Here is a 22490-nt window from a genome sequence, read left to right as displayed (position 1 = left end):
ATGCACAGAAGTGGTGAAAGCAGACATATTTCCTTGTTCTCCCATCTTAGAGAAAAGGGATTTCGTATCTCACCATTAAGCAGAATATAGCTGCAGGCCTTTTGTAGATATATATTTTTAAGATTTTATTTACTTATTCATGAGAGACACAGAGAAAAACAGACATAGGCAGAGGGAGAAGAGGGTTCCTCGCAGGGAGCCCAATGTGGGATGGGATCCGCAGACTGGGATCACGCCCTGTGCCAAAGGCAGACGCTCAACTACGGAGCCACCCAGGCATCCCTCTGGATGTTCTTTAGCAGGTTAGGGAGGTTTCCTTCTGTTCCTCATTTTCCAAGAGTTTTTATTTTGGAGCTGAGAGATTTATCCCTCCCATCCTCCTGCCCCCACTCCAGGCTGTAACAGTGCTGAACCCTCCTAGTACTTACTTCTGACACAGCAGTATGACCCCCATGCACAGTTAACTCCCTTACTTTTAGCAACCAGCTCAGTGCTTCACTTCCCTCTTACTAGGCCCAGTGAAAGAAGACAGCAGGAGCCTTGTCTCAAAGAGCTTGGACGTTGATAGGAGAGATAAGTTACATGCGGGTAATTATTCTCAAGTCTGTGGAAGAAGTGCCAAAAATGATGGAGCTCTCTGGAAGACACAAGTGAAAGAGATAGAGCATATCCTGCAATGGTGAAGATCAGGGGAAACTTTAAGAAAGGGATGGAGCTGAATTTGCCTTGAAAAGTGACTAATATTTGGACAGGAAGAGTAGAGGGGAAGAAAAAGCTGGGGAGAGGGATGGGAGCATATTTAGAACCAGCAAGGGCAGTTTGAGGAAGGTGTAACATATACCAAACAGGCAATAGGAATTAAGGTTGGAACAGGAAGGTGAGGGTCAAATCATGGAGCACTTTCAATAGGTAAAACTAAGGAACCTAGATGTAAATGAAATAATAATTGCAACTTACTATGTGTCCAATAGTGTATTGATCACTTTAATAAATTACTTAATATTCACAACACTTTTGCAAAACAAAAACTATCACCCTTTTACAAATGAGGAAATTAAAGCTTACAGAATGAAGTGAATTGTCCAAGGTTACCATGCGTCACAGTAAATTTGAGGACCAGGATCTCAGCCTAACATTTTTTCCCTCCCATCTAAAATGTTGCACATAGTTGAGATCACATAAATATATTAAGCTTTGTCCTCCCTCATTAACATTATAGCATGAACACTTGCCATGTCATTATAAGTGCTTCTTGGGATTCCCAGGTGGCTCAGTCAGTTAAGCATCTGCCTTTGGCTCAGGTCATGATCTCATCAGGATCCTGGGATCAAGCCCTGAGCTAGGCTCTCCACTCAGCAGGGAGTCTGCTTCTCCCTCTCCTTCTCCCTTATCTCACCTTCCCCAGTAATGTGTGCTTTCTCTCTTCTCTCTCTCTCTCTCTCTGATAAATTAATTGATTAATTAATTAATTAATTAATAAAATCTTAAAAAATTGCTTCTTACACAATATTTTATTGGTGTTGGCTGCATAATGCTGCATCATTGACAGTTTTTTAAAATAATTTTTAAGGATTTATTTATTTGAGAGATAGAGAGCACTCACGTGGGGGAGAAGGAGAGAACCTCCAGCAGGCTCCCTGTTGAGCATGGAGCCATATGCAGGGCTTGATCTCACAACCCTGATCTCACAACCTGAGCCAAAACAAAACAGGCACAGGCCCCTCAACCAACTGAGCCCCCCCAGATGCCCCAATACTTTTTTAAATATTATGCTTTGTAACTTTTTTTTTAAGAGTTAGAGAGAAAGAAGCTCGAGAAAGGGGCCGCAGAGGGAGAGAAACAGTCTCAGTCAGGCTCCAAGCCCAGTGTGGAGCCTGATTTGGGACCTGATGCAGGGCTCAATCTCACGACCTGAGATCAGGACCCAAACAGAAAACAAGAGTCAGTCACCAAACCTAGTGAGCCACCTAGGAGCCCCCTGTGGTGAATATGTATAAATCAATTTATCCTCCTACCAGCAGTCTAAGAGAATGCTTATCTCATCTCACTCTTCCCAGTAATATTGAATATTCTCAAGTCTTTGGTACTGACAGATACGTATCATTATTTTGTATTGAATTGAATGATTTGTGAAGCACAAATCTCCAAGTATTTGTTTGCATGTTTTCCCTAATGAAGTGCCTATTCAGGTCCTTTGCTACTTTATCATTTTGAGTTTCAGTGAAGTTTATCAGTCTGCATGAGCCTTTGTAAATAAAGGCTGTTAATATTTTGCTGTTATAACTGTTATAACTGTTGGGACAATTTGTTTCTTTTGCTGACTAAGGAATAAGCTTAGAATCTAAGTCAGTGTGTTGGTTTGACCATTGTTATTTGAGAGCCACAGTGTGACCAGTGCTTCAGGAGTGCATGTGATCTCTGCTCCAAGGAGGAACAAATTCCTAGTTAGGAAAACAGAATAAAAATATTCTCAGATTATTAACTTGAGGTAGCTGGGTTTTTTTTCCTTTTCCAGTTTAAACACCTCTAAATCTTATGCTAGCAAAGAAGAATGGAGTGGTGATTGAAATACCATTTAATTTAGGGGCACCTGTGTGGCTCAGTCACTTAAGTGTCTACCTTTGGCTCAGGTCATGATCCCAGGGTGCTGGGATCGAGCCCCATGTCAGGTTCTGTGCTCAGTGGGGAGTGTGCTTGAGGATTCTCTCATTCTCCCTCTGCCCCCTCTCCTTACTCATGCTCTCTCTTTCTGTCTCTCTCAAATCAATCAATCAATCAATCTTAAAAAAATAAAAAAAATAAAAAACCTTTCTTTGTCCATATATCACCAAGCTGTGCTGGTTAAGAGAACCTCAGGATTTCTAGGCTCAGAGTACCAGGATCCCCAGAGAAGTGAGAGTGAATCACAGACTTTAGCAAGCACAGATTGCATTTCCAACTGGGTCCCTAATATGAACAATTCTGTGCCTATACGAACCAGATGCAAGAACACTTGGGAAAGGCTGAAGGAACAGGGAGACCATTCTCTGTGACTTCCTGCAATTGACATCTTACTTATCTAAATGACTACAGGGATCTGTTTCTTCTCGTTCTCTTGAAGAATCAACATGAAATTATAAAACTGCCATGGGGGATCCCTGGGTGGCGCAGCGGTTTGGCGTCTGCCTTTGGCCCAGGGCGCGATCCTGGAGACCCGGAATCGAATCCCACGTCGGGCTCCCGGTGCATGGAGCCTGCTTCTCCCTCTGCCTGTGTCTCTGCCTCTGTCTCTCTCTCTCTCTCTCTCTCTCTCTCTGTGACTATCATAAATAAATAAAAATTAAAAAAAAAACTGCCATGGTACCTTGTGCCCCTTTGCATAGAGGAAGAATTAGAACTGCATCCTCCACCCCGCAAGTTTACTTTGTCTTACACACTAAATATCTAAGTCAGTATTTAAACTCTCTTGTATCCAAAGATTGATCACAGGGGTAGCCCCGGTGGCCCAGCGGTTTAGCGCCACCTGCAGCCCAGGGCGTGATCCTGGAGACCCTGGATGGAGTCCCATGTCGGGCTCTCTGCATGGAGCCTGCTTCTCCCTCTGCCTGTGTCTCTGCCTCTCTCCCTCTGTCTCTATGAGTAAATAAATAAAATCTTAAAAAAAAAACACACACACACAAAAAAAAAAAAAAAAAAACAAAAAACAAAGATTGATCACATATTTATGTGTAACTTCCAATTTGTTACTAATACTTCTTGATACTAAAGTCCAAGCTTTTCCCATATTACTCCTACCATGCAGCTATGTCTTGTAGGCAGTAGCAAGCTATTGAGAGCGGTTTTTTTTTTTTTTAAGATTTATTTATTTATTTGAGGGAGAGAGAACATGAGCAGGAGGGGCAGAGGGAGAGAAAGAATCTCAAGCAGGCTCCAAGCTGAGCCCAGCACAGAGCTCGATCTCACAACCCTGAGATCAGGACCTGAGACAAAACCAAGAGTTGACACTTAACCAACTGAGCCATGTGGGTGCCCCATAAGTTACTAAGAGTTTTAACATCGTGGGTGACACAGTGAATTCCACATGATATGCCCTGGGTGAACTTTAGGGAGGAAGCCCAAGCTAGGAAACCAGAGGTCACCTTTCTATCATAGGTATCAACAATGACATGGGCTCTGACCATTTCTCCCTGTAACGCTTTCCATAATCCAGACCTTCCATTCATTCCCAAAGGTTCCCCTACAGGGCTGCGTCTTGTCTTTAGAGAAAAATACAATAGTCTAGTTCTACATTTTGTCTTGGCAGCCCTCCCCTTTTTTTCCATGGCAGAAAAAGAATGATCTAGCTCCTGGCCTAAGTAATAATGCCAGTAGAGGTCCAGGGTCTGGATGAAACAGGGTCACATATACTTAGGCAGTTAAGGAGAAGGAAAGCTGGTCTCCACGGTAGAGCCACTTTCATGCACAATTAAGCGTACGGCCCTAAAGAAACTCTGGATCTTCTCCCTTGAAGAGTAACCCTGTGGTTGTAGAGGAATTAAGTAAATAGACATTGCAGACCAAGCCTGAAGAGGAGCAGCGTGTGCACAGAATGCTCTTCTACACGCCCAGCACTTCTGAGCCATGACAAGACCAGCTGTCCATCACTGAAGCATCTGGTCTCATTCAAAACTTTTGCACTGGCCAGGGAGCCAGGACTGGAATGCAGGTGCTGGGGACTGGCCAGGGAGCTGGCCTGACCCTGAGACCAGTGGCCAACAGTCTTCCTCCCAGGCAATCCCAGGTGCCTGGAATGTTCCTGAGAAGCCAGTCATTGGTACAGAACTCCTTATTTTCCCCTCTTCTCAGAGGAGGGATCCTGGGAGAGTATTTGGGGAGGCCCGCGTGTGGAAGGAGGCTGGGAGAATGCATGTCCTGCCTGGTGCAGAGCTTACTCTCATTCATGGGAGGGCACCCACAGGCCCGGAAAGACGGGGAGGGGGTGGGGTGGGGCGGTGTCGTCATGAGGGACACGTCGGTGAGGTCGGGGCATCTCAGGGACCCAGGATTCTGGGAAGGGACCTGGATTTGGGCTCTAGCATCACACACGGGGGAAGGGGAGGGGGAGGAGCTCAGCTCCTGGCTGCTGAGACCAGGGGCAAGTCACTTAATGGCTCCCTCTCTCCCCTTCCTCGCCTTTAGAAGGTTGGAGCGGACAACCCACCTCGCGGCTCGCAGTAAGGGTCACGTTAAAGGGTCCCTGTGACTGGCTGTGGTAGGAACGCGGCACCTGGTGGTTATGTGCGCTGCGGCATCGGTCCTCTGAACCCACGTGCCTGCTCTTCCTGCCTCTGTCCTTTAGGCGATCCCCAAGGGGCAACCTGGCGACCCGAGGGGCTCCCCAAACGTCCCGCGCACGCACGTCCCAGACGCGAGGGCACAGGGACGATTCCCCCTCCCGCCGCGCGGTGCCCGGTGGGGCCTGTCCCCTGCCGGGCGCGCCCAGGGGCAGAGCGGCGTGCGCGCGTGCAGGTCCACACACGCGCGCACACACGTGGACCTGGTGCGTGTGCGGGCCGCCCGCCCCGGGACCCGCGAGCTCCCAGGGCTCGGCCGCGCGGCGGGGCGCGGGGCGCCGGGCGGGGGGTGCGGGGCGGGGGGCGGAGCGGGGCCATTGTTCCGCAGCGGCCCCGGGCCCGCGCCGCCGGGGCCCCCGCCGACCCCCGGCTCGGAAGCCCCGTCTGCCCTCCCGCGCGGCTCTGGGGGCCGGAAGGCGGCGCCGGGCGCGCAGCCGTGGGCCCCGGGGCTGCCCCGCGTTGCCGAGGACACTCCCCAGCCCACCCGGCGGCCGAGCGCGGCGGCCAGGCCCGGCCGGGGCCCCCCGCCGCCCCGCCTCCCGGCCCCGGCCCCGGCCCTCGCCCGCGCGCGCAGGGACAGCTCCCGAGCGCCCCGAGGCCGCGGGATGCGGGGCACAGGCCCAGCGGCCGGTGGAAGCCGAGCGGAGACGGAGAAAGAGAGGGGAGGGGGAGCGAGCAGCTCGCGGCTGAGGGAACAGCAGATTGCGCCGAGCCAATGGCAAGGGCTGGACGAGGTGGCACCAAATTCCCTTCGGCCAATGAGGCGCCAGATTCTACAGGAGCCCATTAGCATTTCCCCAGGGGCAGGGGCTGGGGCTGCGGCCGCGGAGCCGCGGGGTGTCTGCAGCATCCTGTTTTCGCGTCCGCAGCCCGCCGCACGCCTCGGCTCTGTCTCCTCCCCTCTCCCGCCCAGGCTGGTCTCCCACGGCGAGCAACTCCGCGCACTTTGCCCCTTGTTGGCAGCGAATAAAAGGGGTCTGAGGAAATAGGGGACTCGGTCACCCACTGCCAGCTCTAGCCTTTAAATCCCCAGCCTGGGCAGGTCCGGGCACGGCGGATCGGATCCCGACACCGAGCCGGCACGCGCGGCGCAGGGAAGGTTCCGAGAGCGGCGCCGCGGGTCACCGCGCAGAAGCGGGCTCGGGAACCGAAGTCTACTCCGCGGGCGGGCTGTCCCGGACTTCGCTGTGCAGTCTCAGCCGCGGGAAGGTGATCCCCGCCTCGGAGAGCCCAGATGCCGGCCCACTTGCTGCAGGAGGAGGTGAGCTCCAAGCAGTTCCCCCCAGACCGCGGCTTCGCGGGCGCTGGGGGGACGAGAGCGTTGCGACCTCGGACTGTTAGCCATCTTTTGCGAGTTGCACTGCCTTCAGTTGGTTGGGAGTGTGCATTGTAATTTGAGCACTTGATTCCTCAACTTTTGTTTCTTAAGCTTTAAAGAAAAACCCGGTCGTACTTTATGTCCGTGTGCATGCGGGATTTCCTTTGTGTGTTTTTAGGAGTGTGAGTATTTTACTCTTCCTTGCTATACTGCGCCTTCACCTTGAGATTGCACCACCCTTCGCAACCTACCCGCCTAGTTTCCGGGGACTTCCTTCCCTTCCAGCAGAGATACCCGGCTCTCGGTTAAGGAAGGCTTGGGGGGCAGGGTCTGTGTCCACATGCCACCCTTCCCCCAGCGTGATTAGAGAGTGAATTGGCAGGGACTGCTGCACGTGCTCTCCCCTTTCCTGACTCTGCTTCGTCTCCCCTCCAGATCTCTAGCTCCTACACAACCACCACCACCATCACAGCGCCTCCCTCCAGGATCCTGCAGAATGGAGGAGGCAAGTTGGAGAAGCCTTCCCTATACTTGGAAGAAGACATCCGCCCTGAAATCAAAGATGACATCTACGACCCAACCTACAAGGATCCGGAGGGCAGACCAAAGCCCAAGGTTGAGTATGTCTGGAGAAACATCATCCTTATGTCTCTGCTGCACGTGGGAGCCCTGTATGGGATCACACTGATTCCCACCTGCAAGACGTACACCTGGCTCTGGGGTAAGAGATTCCCTTGTGCTTCTTTTTTTTTACTTTTATTTTTTTTAATATTTTATTTATTCATAAGAGACACAGAGAGAGGCAGAGACACAGGCAGAAGGAGAAGCAGGCTCCATGCAGAGAGCCTGATGTGGGACTCAATCCTGGGACTCCAGGATCATGCCCTGGGCCGAAGGCATCGCTAAACCACTGAGCCACCTGGCCTGCCCTCCCTTGTGCTTCTGACCCAGCCCCGGGGGTACTCCCTACTTCTTTAATAGGGTGGGATCTTACATGGAGCAGAGGCAACAGCCTGTCCTGGCCCAGGGTTTCCCAGACATGTCTCTTGGTGACCTGACAATGCTGGGCTGGGAATTGAGCCTGAAGGGGGTGGGGGGAAGAATGGAGATGCAGGAATGACAATTCTGGGGTCCTTCAGTATGGATGTTGGGGAGGGAGCCCTGAGACCATGTGCTGCAGGCCTTGAAGTGAGTAGACCTGTGCCAGAGAGTCAGCTTTCCCTGAAAGAGCATTTCTGTTTCAAATCATTTGCTTGGCCGTCTGTCCCAGCCCTGCCAGCCACAAAAGAATCGAGGCCAGACCTGGGAGGCAAGGGAACGGGGTGCGGTGGGGGGGCTAGAGCAGCAGTCTTAAGGAGAATATACTGAGCACAGTCAGAGCATAGCACCACAAACTGCTCAGGGAAAGAGTTAGTAGAAGAGGGAGGAACAGAGAAGGGGTTATCCACAAAATTATTTTGCCCTGGCCCTTGGCCCAGCCGGCTCCTTTGTTAAACAGACAGACGAGAAAGGCTCCTGTATAACCCAGGTTACACAGATGTGTTGCCCTGTGACTCCATTAAGTCTCCAGGGAACTAGACATGCCAACGAATGAGAATGTTCCGAGACTAAAATGAGCTGGAGGAAATAGTTCATATTCTTATCTAGCCTGCTCCAGCCCCTCTCTCCTAATGTCCTGAAGTCTTCCCCCTTGCCAGGGACCACCAGGCCAGGTCAGAGGAGAGAGCCCTGAGCAGCCCTAGCCTCCAGGCTGCTGCAGTAAGGGAGACAGTTCCCGGTTTGTCCCTGACCTGCCCTTAGCTCAGCTCTTTCAGGGATCCATGGGTGTGGGCTGATGGCAGAGCCCTGCCCCCTGGATACACACATGTGCTTTGCAGGCATTTTCATCTGTGCCACCAAATGCCTGACTTGGGAAGGGGGAAAAGGAGGGCATGGAGCTCCAGCATCCCTGGGAGGGGGGGCGGGGGGCGGGGGAGGGCTCCACGTTGCCACTTTCTGAGGATAGTGAGCCAGAATTCCCCTTCAAAAAACAACTTTAGGGTTTCCAGAGCAGCTTTGGGTATGGGGTGCTTGCCGACAGCTGCACTCTTGGAGAATAGTTGTGTCGAAAGGCTGGTAGGCCAAGCGTTAGCTGATTCCCGCACGACCTCTTTGTTTTTGTTTTGTTTTTAAGATTTTATTTATTTATTCATGAGAGACATAGAGAGAGGCAGAGACATAGGCAGAGGGAGAAGCAGGCTCCATGCAAGAGCCCGATGTGGTACTCGATCCTGGAATTCCAGGATCACAACCTGAGCCAAATGCTCAGCCGCTTGAGCCACCCAGGTGACCTCTTTGACCTAAGGTGGTAGGATCTGGTCACTGGACCCTTGTCTTGGAAAATCTTCTCGATGCCACAGAGAAATGCAACTGGGTAGATCCTGTCTCTTTGGGATCTCAATTTTTCCTGGTACAAACTGGGACAGCAGTACCTTCTTAGGATTGGGAAAATAGTTCTCCTGAGGTTACATGTGTGTCGTTGCCAAGATTGGCCAGGCCTAGGAAGAGCTCTTATATGTGGGAGGGGAGGGGGATGTGTTCTCCACCCCCTCTGAGAAGCCAGCAGAACTTTAGCTGTAGCAGGAGAGGTGGGAGAGGTCTCAGAGCAGGGATAAGGATCCCCCAAGGAGACTGGATTCCTCTCTCCACCCCTTTTGTCACCCACAAGCCCCTTCCAGCCTCAGGACCCCTGTAGGCGTTGTTAAGCCCAGAGTTTGGCCAGACTGCCACCCATAGTTCCTCACCCTTTGCTGCTGGTGGAGGGGGCAGAGTACGAACCCCAAATCCAGGCTTCGCCTACTACCTTTTTGGTGCTATGCCCATAGGTGTGTACCATGCTTTTGGACAGAGAAACATAGCACATGGGAACTGGATGGTGACTTTTTTTTCCTGGCCGTGGGCCACATGGTGGATGACTTAGTTGACCGAAGAACCAGCTGGATAAAGGGAAATCAGAACTTCTCCATCTTAAGGAACAAGTGGGATGGTGGGATGGAAGAGGGTCAGAGATCCACCTTCAGAGTTTAGTAGTTTGGCCTCACCTCTTCTTGTTTTATCCCTAAGGAGAGTGTTACATTAGCAACTGGTTGTGATTCCAGTATTTCTCATGACCATGAGCAATTTTGAGGGCCTCTCAGAAGAGCCCTTGGGGGGGGGGGGGGCGCTGAAGAGAGATCTCTGGCAACACTGAGGGCCAATGAATAAAACTTCTTAAGTCTCTTTCTTAGAGCCAAAACTATGAGACTTTATTTAGGCTGACAATTTGAACATTAATAGAGATGTGGATCTCCAGCTGACTTGAGGTCTTCTGTTAGATACTGATAGAAAAAGGCACCAGAGTATATGGGCTCTTTTCCCAATGCCCCTGTTAATATGAGGATCTTATGTGCTTTCTGAGTCAACTTGCCAGGGCCCTCTGTGGCATGAAACAACCCCAGTAGCTTCCTTGGTTCTGAGAACCAAGCCCAAAGCTATTTTTCTTCCTCCTTGGTGATTGGTGGCCTGTGGCTCAACTGTCATTTTTCCAAGTGTGGATACAGGTAGATACTATATCTGGAAAGAAGTCACCACATGGCTTAAGGTTAGCAAATCACCTGAGGCTCTAATCCAAGCTCAGAGGGAACATGGGTAGAACTTTCACAGGGACAAACTCTGGCTCCATGGCTCTCTTCTGGATCCTGTAGGAGGAATAGGGGAGTGTGGAGGAAATAGGGTTCAGGGGTGGGAGGAGTGGGAGGGGCGGGAGGAGGGGTTGGTTGTTTAGGAAACTAGTATCTATGGCTGGAGAAGAACACAGAACAATTTGTTACAATGTGCAGTGTCTCCAACTGCAACTAAGTTCTGTGGCCACTGAGGATCCATTGTTTCTAGCTGCTTCCCTAGGAATGAAACATTGTCAACAGTTACAGCTCCACCAAGGCCTCAGCCCCTGCCTGCTAGAGCCAGCAGAGCAAGATGGGTGTACCCAGAAACCCACTTCCCAGTTAGAGTACATGATCTAGAGATTATGTCCTTCAGACTTCCAGGAAGGTGAGGCAGGACAGTGTTGGGGTGTTCTACCGAAAATGTAAGAGAATATCCCACCACTACCTAGAATTAGCCTTGCCAGAGGGAGTATAGGCTGACCAAGGCATGTGGCAAAGGAGAGACATGGGAACCATGTGCGGATCTTGGGGAGGTGGTTGGGATAGTTAGAACACAAAGTGTTTATTGACAGAAGACTTGGTTTCAAATCATGGCTCCATTTCTTACTAGCCACGTGACCACAGATAAACCCTTCAACCGCTTGGCATGTATTTCTTCAACTGCAAAGTAAAGACGCTAAACCCCATTCAAGGTATCCCATGAATCAGAAAGACAGAACAGAATCCTTGGCAAAGCTTAAGATACCACACAGATACAACTTATGTACAGGGCAGATTTCCCCCCCACGTGGGCCATACTGCCTGCTAAAATATTTAAATACTTTCAGACTAGTTGGTAAATAGCCATTGTTCAGAAGCCTGTGAGTGTCCCGAAGAGCCCAGGGTCCCTTGAATTGGCCAGTGCTCAGACCGGACTAGCTTTCAAATCTTTTAATACTACCTGTGCTGCTGGGTACTAAGCTTTTCAAGAGTGGTCTGTGGTCCTTAAAACTTTGGAAGAGGTTCGCTGAAGGTCAGAGGAGACAGGACCTGGGATGAGGTCCCTCAAGACGGAGAATGACAAGTCGCTGGGTGAAAAATGCCCTCTTCTCTGTTCGGCCTTTCTGAAGTGCCTGTTACTCAGCTAATTCCAGAGGGTGGGAGGTGATGGTATTTTTTAGGTGGTAGAAGCAAAGGGATGGAGGAGACCAAGACATCTCTGGAGTTCAGGGTGAAAGCAAGCCTCACTCAGAACCTAAAGAACACACAGACTTGGACAGGAAAATATCACGTGAATGCCTTCCCATATGAGTAACTACCTGCACTGACTTCTCCTGGCAGTGTTCTCCTACTATCTGATCAGCGCTGTGGGCATCACAGCAGGGGCTCATCGGCTGTGGAGTCACCGCACCTACAAAGCTCGGCTGCCCCTGAGGCTTTTCCTGATCATTGCCAACACGATGGCATTCCAGGTGAGAAGCTGGCTCTGCCCAGCTCTTCTCTCTCTGCTCTTCTGATGCTCCAGAGGCGGGATGGAGAAAGAAGCTCAGCATCTGGAGGGGAGCCACAGTGGGCAACATTTCGCTTTTCTCCCCCCTTACTGTCACGTCAAGTACAGGCCCAGGCCCTAAGTCCACTCTGGAAGGGGGCAGTAGGAGATACATAGGCAATAGTGTTGATGTCACGGGATGGGTTTTGATCCTAACATCCCTCTGTTATCTCGCAGTCTTGGCCGTTGTGGTCCTTTATCATCATGGGCCACGGTGCCTAAGCCAGGAACTGACCCTGGTTTCCTGGGCAGACACGGGACACTAAGTTCACTATTTTAGGTGAAAAGCTTAGTTAGGATTCCCCCACAGTGGGATTGGAGTTGATGTTTCATAGACTCTTGAACTCTGTGTTCTCAGATATCAGAGCAAATGATATAGCCCTATAGCACTATGTGCCTGAGTATTTTAAGCCCTTGACATAAACTACCTCATTAGATCCTCACCACAGGGACACCTGGGTGGCTCAGTGGTTGAGCATCTGCCTTCAGCCCAGGGCGTGGTCCTAGAGTCCCGGGATTGAGTTCCACATTGGGCTCCCTGCATGGAGCCTACTTCTCCCTCTGCCTGTGTCTCTGCCTCTCTCTATCTCTGTGTCTCTCATGAATAAATAAATAAAATCTTTAAAAAAAAAAAAAAGATCGTCACAACAATCTTAGAAGGTAGGTACTATTACCCCCATTTTACAGATGAGGAAATTGTGTCACTGAGAAGTTAGGTAGACCAACATTATGGTCCTGTTTCAGGCTGCCAGGCTGGCTAAATCAAGTATTGAGTTTTTTTGTTTTTTTTTTTTTGGTTTTGTTGTTGTTGTTTAAATTACTTAATTAATTTGAGAGAGACAGATAGCAAGAGAGAGCAGGAGTGGGGGAGGGGGAGGGGGAGAGGGAGAGCAGGCTTCCCGCTGAGCAGGGAGCCCGATGCAGGGCTCCATCCCAGGACCCTGGAATCATGGCCTGAGCCGAAGACAGACACTTAACAGACTGACACCCAGGCGCCCCATGTATTGAGGTTTGTTGAGGCAGAAAGTTTATAGTGGAGAGAATGCCGAGAATTGGGAGAAGGGAACTCCTAGTTGTTAAGGGCTAGCAATGGACAAAAGATGGCCTGTGGTGTGGGGCTTAGCTGGGAGCAAGAGGAAAAAGAAACCAAGTTGATCCCTTTCTTCATGGCAGTGTCCCAGGTACTTGCCACAGTCCCATAATCCTCTCTGTCACAGCACTTCATACCTTGAGAGGGCTCTTGATGTTGTCTTTATGTGGGGAAAAGGAAGAGATTGAGCACATTCTTTAAGGGATGAAAAGAATCCTAGAGGAGCCCAGAGGTCATTTGGAAATGTGGTCAAGATCAGGATTTCTATACCTGGCCATGATCTATATGCAAGGCATCAGAATGGAGTTCCCTGCAGCTTTACCCATCAACCAGAACCTGGGATGCAAGGCTGCCTGCCTCATGTTCTCCATGCCCAGGGTTTGGCACCCCAGGGTGTGAACCTTTTCCAATGTATTTTCTTGAAGAATTGCAGCGTGCTTTTCTAATGAAACTCTGAGCTCTGTATGATCTGCCTCCATTCTGTCTACCATATAACCTTCAAGAAGCTAATCCTATTCGTGTGGCCCTGGGACTTTAAATTGCTTTTCCACTTAAGCTTCAGTAGCAAGTTGGGGGCATAGAGGGGGTATTTTGTGAGTTAGGCTGTGAGCCATGGGCCCTTAGAGTTGCCTGTCCATTGGAATTCCCCTAAGAGAGTACCTCTTCCCTGGCCTTCATTCATCTTCTCTGTCCCTCCAGAATGACGTGTATGAATGGGCCCGAGATCACCGTGCCCACCACAAGTTTTCAGAAACAGATGCTGATCCTCACAATTCCCGGCGTGGCTTTTTCTTCTCTCACGTGGGTTGGCTGCTTGTACGCAAACACCCAGCCGTCAAAGAGAAGGGTGGTTTGCTAGACTTGTCTGACCTAAAAGCTGAGAAGCTGGTGATGTTCCAGAGAAGGTGAGTGAAGCGATAATGGAGCTGAGCATCTAAGTGTTTGGGGAACCCCCTTTTTTCTCCTAGAGCTTATAAACCTAAGCTGAGGAATTTACTGGGTTTGTATGTTCCAAATTAAGTTTAAAACCCTAACATTTAGTAGCCAACATGCCCATGGTTATGGACTATTGTTCTTTCTTTCTCTCAGAGCTCTCTGAATTAAACCAATTTAAATCCAATAAATACTTATTGACTTAGGGACAGTCGCAGATACAAAGATGATTGTGTCACAGTCCTTACCTTCAAGGAGCCTGTAGCCTATTGGGAAGCAGAGGGAAAACTAAGGACCTGAATAACTATGACACGTGGCAACATATTTTCTATGCCAACGAGAGGCACAAAGGAAAGAGATTATGTGGTGAGGGAACATTGGGGAAGGGTTTATGAAGAAGGTAGCTTTGGAATCCACTGATGGATAGAGATTCTCACAGGTGTGTATGGGGAGGGAACATACAAACATAACAGAATGAGCATGAAAGCATGTTCCAACAATAAAGGCCTTTTGCTTGAAGCATAGGGTGTGGTCGAAGTAAGGCCAGAAAGAGGTTGATGCTATTCCTACAGAGGCTTAATAGCAGATTTAGGTTTTAATTCACTAGGCAACAGGAAACCATTACAAGTTTTTTGAGCAGGAAGGTGTGCTTTAGAAAGGTCACTCTCGGGATGGTTGAGAGAAATGGAGCCAAAGAGGTGAGAAGCAGGGCCACAAGGTAGATAGGAGCTAATGGGGATTTGTGCTTGGGAAGCAGCAGCAGGAATGGAAAGTTTGATGCAGAGAATACTAATGATATGAGTATAAGACTTGGCTGTTGAAGAAAAGCAGGAAATCCGTTCCCTAGGAATGTCAATGGCACAGTCTACATTTGAGACAGTGAAGAATGGTGTAGGGCCTCCAGAGGGTCTGCGCGCATCAAGGACACTCTGTGCCTCTCTGAGGAAGGAGAAGAATGATTTTGGGGTGGCTGGCGGAACATAGAGGCAAGGCACAAAACCTAGACTCTGCAAAAAACATGAACGGGAAAGAGAAAGGAACCTAAAGGCAGAATGGAAAAAAAGCCTGCGAAGGAGGACTTGGGTTATAAGTTGATAATTTGGACCTCACCTGTTTCACCAAGGTGGTATTATGCTATAGTCAGAAAGAACAATGGATTCAGAGGCTGGAGACAAGCCTTCTAATCCTTGCTCCACCAGTTCCTACCTGTGTGATCCTAGAAAAATCAGTTAACCCCATGTTACCTCATTTTCTAAAGACTGGGACATTCTTCAAAGGTTCCCACCCCCATTCCCTCTGGCTCTGTCTCCTGCCACACTGTACTTGAGTAGAAGGAAAGATAGCCCCACCAGTGACTGAGGAAAATCAGATGGGACTAAGAGTCCTTTCTACCCTGACACGGAGTCTGGTCTCTTGATGTAGGTACTACAAACCTGGCATCCTGTTGATGTGCTTCATCCTGCCCACCTTTGTGCCCTGGTATTTCTGGGGTGAAACTTTTCTACACAGTGTGTGCGTTGCTACTCTCCTGCGTTACGCCATTGTGCTCAATGCCACATGGCTGGTGAACAGTGCTGCCCACCTCTACGGATATCGCCCTTACGACAAGAATATTAGCCCCCGAGAGAATATCCTGGTTTCCCTGGGAGCTGCAGGTGAGTCAACAGACCACAGCGAGACCCTTTCTGGTGGTCTGCTGGTGAGGGTTTTAGGCGAGGAGCCAGAAAAACCAGATTAACCTGTTTTATGACTTCTTTCTGTCTGGTTTTCCATTACAAAACTAGGGGACAAATTATAAGAAAGTTGGGCAACAGGTCTTATGTAGAAAGGAAAGGGTAAAAAACAACGGGGCATTTGATTATAGATTCCAGAACCTTTGCAAATGCTATGTATAATAAACCCCTTTGGGTGTTCCTTTTTCCAGTCCTTTCTGGGCTGGACTGAAAGTCTTGCGTGGGGCAGGGAATGCATAAATGGAACAACAGGATCATCTGGGTGAGCAGTGAGCCTAGGATCTTATATTTAAATACCCTATATAGGGGCACCTGGGTGGCACAGTCCATTAGGCATCCAACTCTTGGGTTCAGCAAACAGTCATGTTCTCAGAGTCCTGAGACCAAAGAAGTGCTTTGATGTCATTCGTATTGGCACCACCAAGCACTTGTTTGTGGCCCTTAACTGCCACATACCAGTCTTATCTCTTGTCCTTTCTTTTTCTCTCTCCTGCTTCTATTCTGTGCAAGGAGCACCCCCTTCCCCACAACAATGGCTTAGGGAACCACCAGTAAAGCAATTACTTTGCTCACAAGTACCTGCTTCGCTGATCTAATGCTGACTCTTGATGAATTTATTTCTATCTTTCCAGTCCCACTAGCCAGAGCTGAAGACAACAGGCTTTTGCCATCTGTCTCCATTCTTTTTCTGTCACAGTTTTCAACTAAATATAGACCTTGACCAAGGCCTGGAATCTGTTTTCCTTAAGCAGACCCTATGGCCTTTCCTCACCAGTGATCAGTGCCAGTGGTCATCCAGGATATCTAGGCAACCTCACTGTTGCACATGTTTATGCACACCATGGCCTCACACTCACTTTCTCTCTTTAAAATCTTCCTCTAGACTTTCAACCCCAATCATCTCTACTATCTGGACTAAGGCATTTTTTTTCTCCTTTACACCTTCATGCATCTCACCTTCCCCCATTGTGCCTGTCCTTACTTTGAACCACATTTGAAATCAATCTCCTCAACTCTGTCAACGTGAGATTTTCAGAGACATGGAAGTTTCTGGAATGAGATTTGTCCTGTGCCACCACGGGATCTAGAGCAAGCTTCCCGGACTCCAGCCTCTTTGTGAGCATCAGCACTGAGAGGCTGCCAACACCTTCATCTCAGTTACCATTCAGCTGTGCTCCCTGTCATCTCCCTTATCACCTCCACCTTCATTCTCCTGGAGCTTGTTTCTCTGCCACTCCCATCTTTTCTTCTCAAGTTCCCTGCCCCATGGTCACATGATCATTTTCTCTCTGCCAAAGCTGACCTCCCTTGAGCCTTTATTGGACTCTATCTTGCTGCCCCAGTTGCAAAGTCTTGTCCTTCTTCCATCCGTGGACCTTCCTCTTTTTTCTCTTCTGGCTCTGTGTGTATCTGATTGTAGTTTAAATCTGATAAGTAGAGGCCTGGTTAGTGCTTCTATGAAGCCCTGGTACAAAGCCACTTATGGAAATTAGTAATCCTGTCAGTACCTTTGGCCTTGTGGTTATCCCAACCTCCTACTCAGTTCACACTGAATAATCAGGTGTCACAGAGAGAGAACATACCTTGACTTGCCCTGGATGGTGTCATTTACTCTGTAGGACGTCCTTCACTTGCTTGTTATTAATATCATTACTACTCTCCTGGGGTTCTTTGATCTTCAAAGGGTTCCCCCTGCTCTTCTTTGAGCTATTCTTAATCCAGCTTTTCTCCTGGCTTTTGAAGGGTCGGTATTGTTAATTGTTGTATTGTTAATTGTTGAATATGATACAGAAAGAAGAGTCCTGCCAAGGGTTGGAGAATTCACTGTCTGTGGAGTTTCTAAAGTTTTACCTCTTACTGAAATTCTCTTGAGACCAGGATTTCTTTGTTTTCCCCCAGTCCAGCAAAGTGAGCTGCTCATCTCAGAACCTCAGAGGTTAGAGGGAATCGCTAAGCCTCTTACTTCTTATTCTGTCAGAGATTCTGGGTTTTTTTTGTTGTTGTTGTTGTTTTGTTTTTTAAGATTTCATTTATTTATTTATGAGAGAGGCAGAGACCCAAGCAGAGGGGGGAAGCAGGCCCCATACAGGGAGCCCGACTCAATCCTGGGACTCCAGGATCATGCCCTGATCCGAAGGCAGGCGCCCAACCGCTGAGCCATCCAGGCGTCCTGAGATTCAGTTTTATTAGCATTCTTGCCTCCCCCGCCCCCAACCAGAGTCAAAGTTCAAAGAATTAGAAGCTGGAACAGTCCATTCTGAACCAGTAGTAGCTTTCTGAGGAAATACAGGACCCTGCACTGGGCTTTTTTCCTTCTGACTTTGGGTTCTTACTATCCAGTTCTGTCCATATTGTTCCCCCTTAGGTGTGGTACTAGTGCAGTGGTAAAAGATGTTCTCCTTTGCTCATCATAGTAAGGAGCATGGCAAAAGTCCTCTATTCTGGACTCTCTTCTCCCTGCCCGGACCTCAGGGTTTCAGATCAATATTTAGTGAAATTTCCTATCTGAAATCCATCCCCAGCCTTGGCAATTTCTCTGTAGTTAGCTTATCCTCTGGAAGAAATTGCCAGTCCTCCTCTGACAAAGGCTCCTAGAAAGGCTTGGTGGCCAGGTCTACTCAGTCATTTCTTAAGATGCCTCAGGGGACCAACCTGACTCAGAGTCATAGAGATTCAGAGAGATTCATTCGTTCGTTCAACAGCAGCAAGTTTCTGCTAGGTTGGAGGTCCTCTGCTAGGTAATCAGTGTGCCAACGTGCCGAGACTGAAAAGACTGCAACCCACTGCGTAGCTCCATAACTTTTATCCTTGCTTTTTGTTCCAGGGGAGGGCTTCCACAACTACCACCACTCCTTTCCCTATGACTACTCTGCCAGTGAGTACCGCTGGCACATCAACTTCACCACCTTCTTTATCGATTGCATGGCTGCCCTCGGTCTGGCTTACGACCGGAAGAAAGTATCCAAGGCTGCCATCTTGGCCAGGATTAAAAGAACTGGAGACGGAAGCTACAAGAGTGGCTGAGTTTTGGGTCCCTTGGGTTCCTTTTCCAAAAGCCAGCCAGGCAGAAGTTTAATGTTCTGTTTATTAACTACTGAATAATGCTACCAGGATGCTAAAGATGATGATGTTAACCCATTCCAGTACAGTATTCTTTTAAAATTGAAAGCCAACAATTCTGCCTTCATGATGCTAAGCTGATATTCTTATTTCTTCTCTTATCTTCTCTCTCTCCTAGTCCATTGTCCTTTTCTTTGCTTTGTTCTTATCACCTTCCTTTCTCTCCTCGCTCATTGCCTCCCAGGCAAACAGCTGGTCATTCAGTGGTGGGTGTCCAGCTTCCAAAGCCTAGACAACCTTTTCTATAATCCAAAATTAATGGTCTTTGTCCCACATAACTCTTTCCTTGAGCTGTCCTGAGCTTTAGGGTGGGTGGCTCATGCTAGAGGTATGATAAAATCTTCTGGGAAGGCCCCTGTTAATGATCTTCAACTCAGGCTTTTGTGAGTTGGAGTGGAAAATAACTTTATTTGGCACAAAGCTTCTAAAGCAGGTAAACTGTCAGGGGAGAGAGCGTGCATGGTATGATTGAGAAGTAAAGATGGGGTGAGATGGGAAACAAGGCAGAAGTTCAGGCTGTGATTGGACACACAGTTGGTGCCTAGTGAGGACCTCAAGCCCCATCAGACAGCATGCCTCCTTTCTCTCCTGACTCTGACTAGGGAATGGCCATAGAGCCTGGCAATGCTAGATTACAAAAGCAAATCTCAATGTCCCAATGTAGTTTAGGTTGGGGATAAAGAAGAAGCATTTAGTTTGTAGTCAAAGTGGTCTTTGCTGGGGAAGGATTTTTTTTTTTTTAAATAACAGGAAGATTTCTTATTCCATATTACAAGAAATCTTGAGGTTGGTTGTTTCCAGAATTGGTGAATCTAGCAGATCATGGAATCATCAAAATTCTTTCATCTTTCTGCTCTGCCATCTTCGGGACATTGGTCAGCTCCATCATAGTAATAACGTGGCTGAAGCATTTCCAGACATCCAAAAAAGGAACATGTTTGTGGCATAGTGGTGAGCATGGCTGTCTTCCAAAAAAGGAAGGATTTTAAGAAGTGGAGTTGGGTCCGACATAAAAATAATATACATTCACTCTGCTTGGAACATTAAAGTAATTCACTTAGGGTATTTCCCTCTGGAGAAGAGGAGAAATTAGGTGGGTTGTCTACTTTCCTCTCACTGCTGGACAGGAGATGGAGAGTTCAGGGGCAGGGTCTGTTGGCAATTCCTAAGAGAAAACTTTATAAAAGAAGGGCTCTGAGAACACATTGCCAGAGGATTCAGAGGGTTACTAAGAAAGTCAATGGGTGTCCTGATTTGGAAGCTGGTTATACAAGCAAGTAAATGTTCAGTTCATTCATTAATTCCATTTCTCCTTGGGATGAGTAAAAACTAGAAGGCTTCTCCCCGCAGTGCTGAACCATTTCTCCCATTCCTTCTCTGCTAACTTTTCACCTAAAGTATAGGACTGCCTGGGGCGGGGGCGAGGTAGGAATCTAACTACTGTGGTTTTTGATTCCTGGCTCTACCCTTTCCGTCCATTTTCTCCTACCGGTTCTATCTCCTTCCTCCCTGATGTGTTCTTCTCTCTCTGGACAGGAAGCCTGCTTTGTATGTATTCCGAGGCAGTGATGATTATTGCCCACCGGGCAGCTCCCTCTCCTGCAGACAGAATGCTCAGGGTCACTGAACCACTGTTTCTCTTTATAAAGTTGAGTTAGCTGCCACTTTCACTTGGCCTCCAGAGTCTCTCCACCTACACCCCTGTGCGCCCCTGCCACACTGATGACTCAAGATGAGGCTGGCAAACGTTACTAGAAACATCCCTGGCTCAGGCACTCTCTCTCTCAGGAGGCACAGCCAGGCCACATGCTCGTGTTGTGCCAGTGAGCCAGCCACGGAGCAAAAAACGGTTTGTTTTTAACCTCCTCTGTCTGGATCACAACATGAGAGTATGCTAGATGCCCCCTGCTTGCTCAGTAAGCCTGCCCAGCCCTAGTCCGTGCTCCCAGCGGACAGTGCAATGCTTGTAGAAGTAGGAGGGAGCCTAGTCTTCACTGGGAAGCACAAGAAGCAAAGGAAAGTCCCAAAGTGCCTCATGCAAAAGGAGGCCCTGTTCCCTGGAGCCAGGGTGTATTACGAAGCCGAGACTTGGGATCTGAGATGCCATGAACTTTGCTGAACAGCATCTCTGTTTGGCAAACTAACCAGCATTCCCCACCACCCAGCCTAGGGCAAATGGTAGTGTAGAAGAGGTCTGAAAAAAAGCACCAGTGTTTTGAGAACCTTGGACTACTCATGTCCCTGTACCTCAGTCATCAATGCAAAGGCCTGGCTTTACTCTATGAAAGATTGGAAATCTACAATACCAAATGTCCTGTGCATTGTTGAGGAATAGTGGAAAGAAAGAAGGCCTTTCTTCCTGTATTAATTGAATAGACAGAGGCTACAGGGGTTCCCTGGACTAAAGGCATCCTTGTCTTTTGAGCTGTTCCTCTCAGTAGAAACAAATCTAATGGAAGATCACGGCGTAGTGTAGATCTGCTGACTTGTGTACCTATCTCTTGGAGATCCCTGTTGGGTAGTTTTAATTCCACAGGTTAGCAGATGCCTGCTTTCTAATTTTGGACCAAAAACAAGCTTATCTTTCTATTCTAATCACGTCCCAGGGATCTGACCCATACCATGACCCTTCACAAGACCGGACAAGGGCCTCAGGCTGAGGGCTCCTATGACTATGACAATGTGGAGGTGGAGGGGTGTCTACTGAGTAAGGAACACTTATTTCAAGATTCTAAAGCTGAGTTCAATTGACACATTAATGATCCAGAAACTCAAGTCTGAATTTCTAACAGTCCTCACTTCGTGGGTATGCTGACAACTTATTTGGGTGCCTTACATCTGTTCTAATCAGTGTTGTATATGAGCCTACTTCCGCTCCCTCCTCGCTCCCCCTGTGGAGTTCCTTTGCACCTGCGACCCTACAGAAGTGGTTGGTAGAAAAGGGGGCCTGGCTGGAGAATTATCAGTATAGCTATTCACAAGATTTCCTTCTGGGCTTTTTTTTTAGGGCTGTTTTTCTTAAGTGCCCACATTTGATGGAGGGTGGAAGTAATTTGAATGTATTTGATTTATAATTCTTTTTAGGTTAAAAGATGGTGTAGCATTTAAAATGGAAACTTTCTCTCCTTGGTTTGCTAGTATCCTGAGTGTATTCTCTGTAAGTATAGCTCAAATGGGTCAGTGTGAAAGGTTAACAAAAGCAAGATGTCAATGTTACGTGGGTGGTTAAGGCCAGGGCCTCCCCTACCACTGTGCCACTGACTTGCTGTGTGACCCTGGGCAAGTCACTTAACTATAATGTGCCTCAGTTTTCCTTCTGTTAAAATGGGATAATAATACTGACCTACCTCAAAGGGCAGTTTTGAGGCGTGACTAATGCTTTTTATAAAGCATTTTGGGATCCTTCAGCAGAGGAATTCTTTTAAGTCCTGAGTATTTTTATAGTAGCAGTATCCACCGTGAACTTATGTCCACCGTAAACCACGTGTCCTATCATTAATCGATATTCTCTCTGAGAGATTGGATAAATCCATTGGATAAGTGGTGGATAACTAGCCAGACAAAATTTGAGAATGCATAAACTCATTGCCATGGAAACAATACACAGGATACCTTTTCCTTAATTGGGTGGGATTTTTTCCCTTTTATGTGGGATAGTAGTTATTTGTGACCTAAGAATAATTTTGGAATAATTTCTATTAATATCAACTCTGAAGCTTAGTTGTACTGATCTGAAATTGTGTTTGTTCATAATAAAAGTGAAGTGAATCTGA

The 22490-nt window shown here is 48.2% G+C and overlaps 1 protein-coding gene across 1 annotated transcript; it reads left to right on the top strand.

Annotated features, from left to right (window-relative positions):
* The first annotated feature begins 6087 nt into the window (after positions 1-6087).
* SCD (stearoyl-CoA desaturase) lies at positions 6088-22490 on the top strand. Its single transcript, XM_072805699.1, has 6 exons — positions 6088-6573; positions 7066-7351; positions 11634-11764; positions 13631-13836; positions 15287-15519; positions 18422-22490. The coding sequence occupies exons 1-6, from the start codon at positions 6547-6549 to the stop codon at positions 18619-18621; spliced, it is 1083 nt and encodes a 360-aa protein (XP_072661800.1). The 5' UTR covers positions 6088-6546; the 3' UTR covers positions 18622-22490.

This window comes from Canis lupus, chromosome 29 (genome assembly GCF_048164855.1).
Source record: "Canis lupus baileyi chromosome 29, mCanLup2.hap1, whole genome shotgun sequence".
Taxonomy (NCBI): Eukaryota; Metazoa; Chordata; class Mammalia; order Carnivora; family Canidae; genus Canis; species Canis lupus.
The sequence above is the reverse complement of the archived record's forward strand: the minus strand, read 5'-3'. Positions and strand labels throughout refer to the sequence as shown.

Excerpts from the sequence above, each read along its gene's own strand:
- SCD (XM_072805699.1), top strand. The coding sequence starts at position 6,547 with ATGCCGGCCCACTTGCTGCAGGAGGAG. Across the intron at positions 13,837-15,286 it reads CTGGTGATGTTCCAGAGAAG|GTACTACAAACCTGGCATCC; the intron begins GTGAGTGAAGCG and ends CTCTTGATGTAG. Across the intron at positions 15,520-18,421 it reads GGTTTCCCTGGGAGCTGCAG|GGGAGGGCTTCCACAACTAC; the intron begins GTGAGTCAACAG and ends TTTTTGTTCCAG.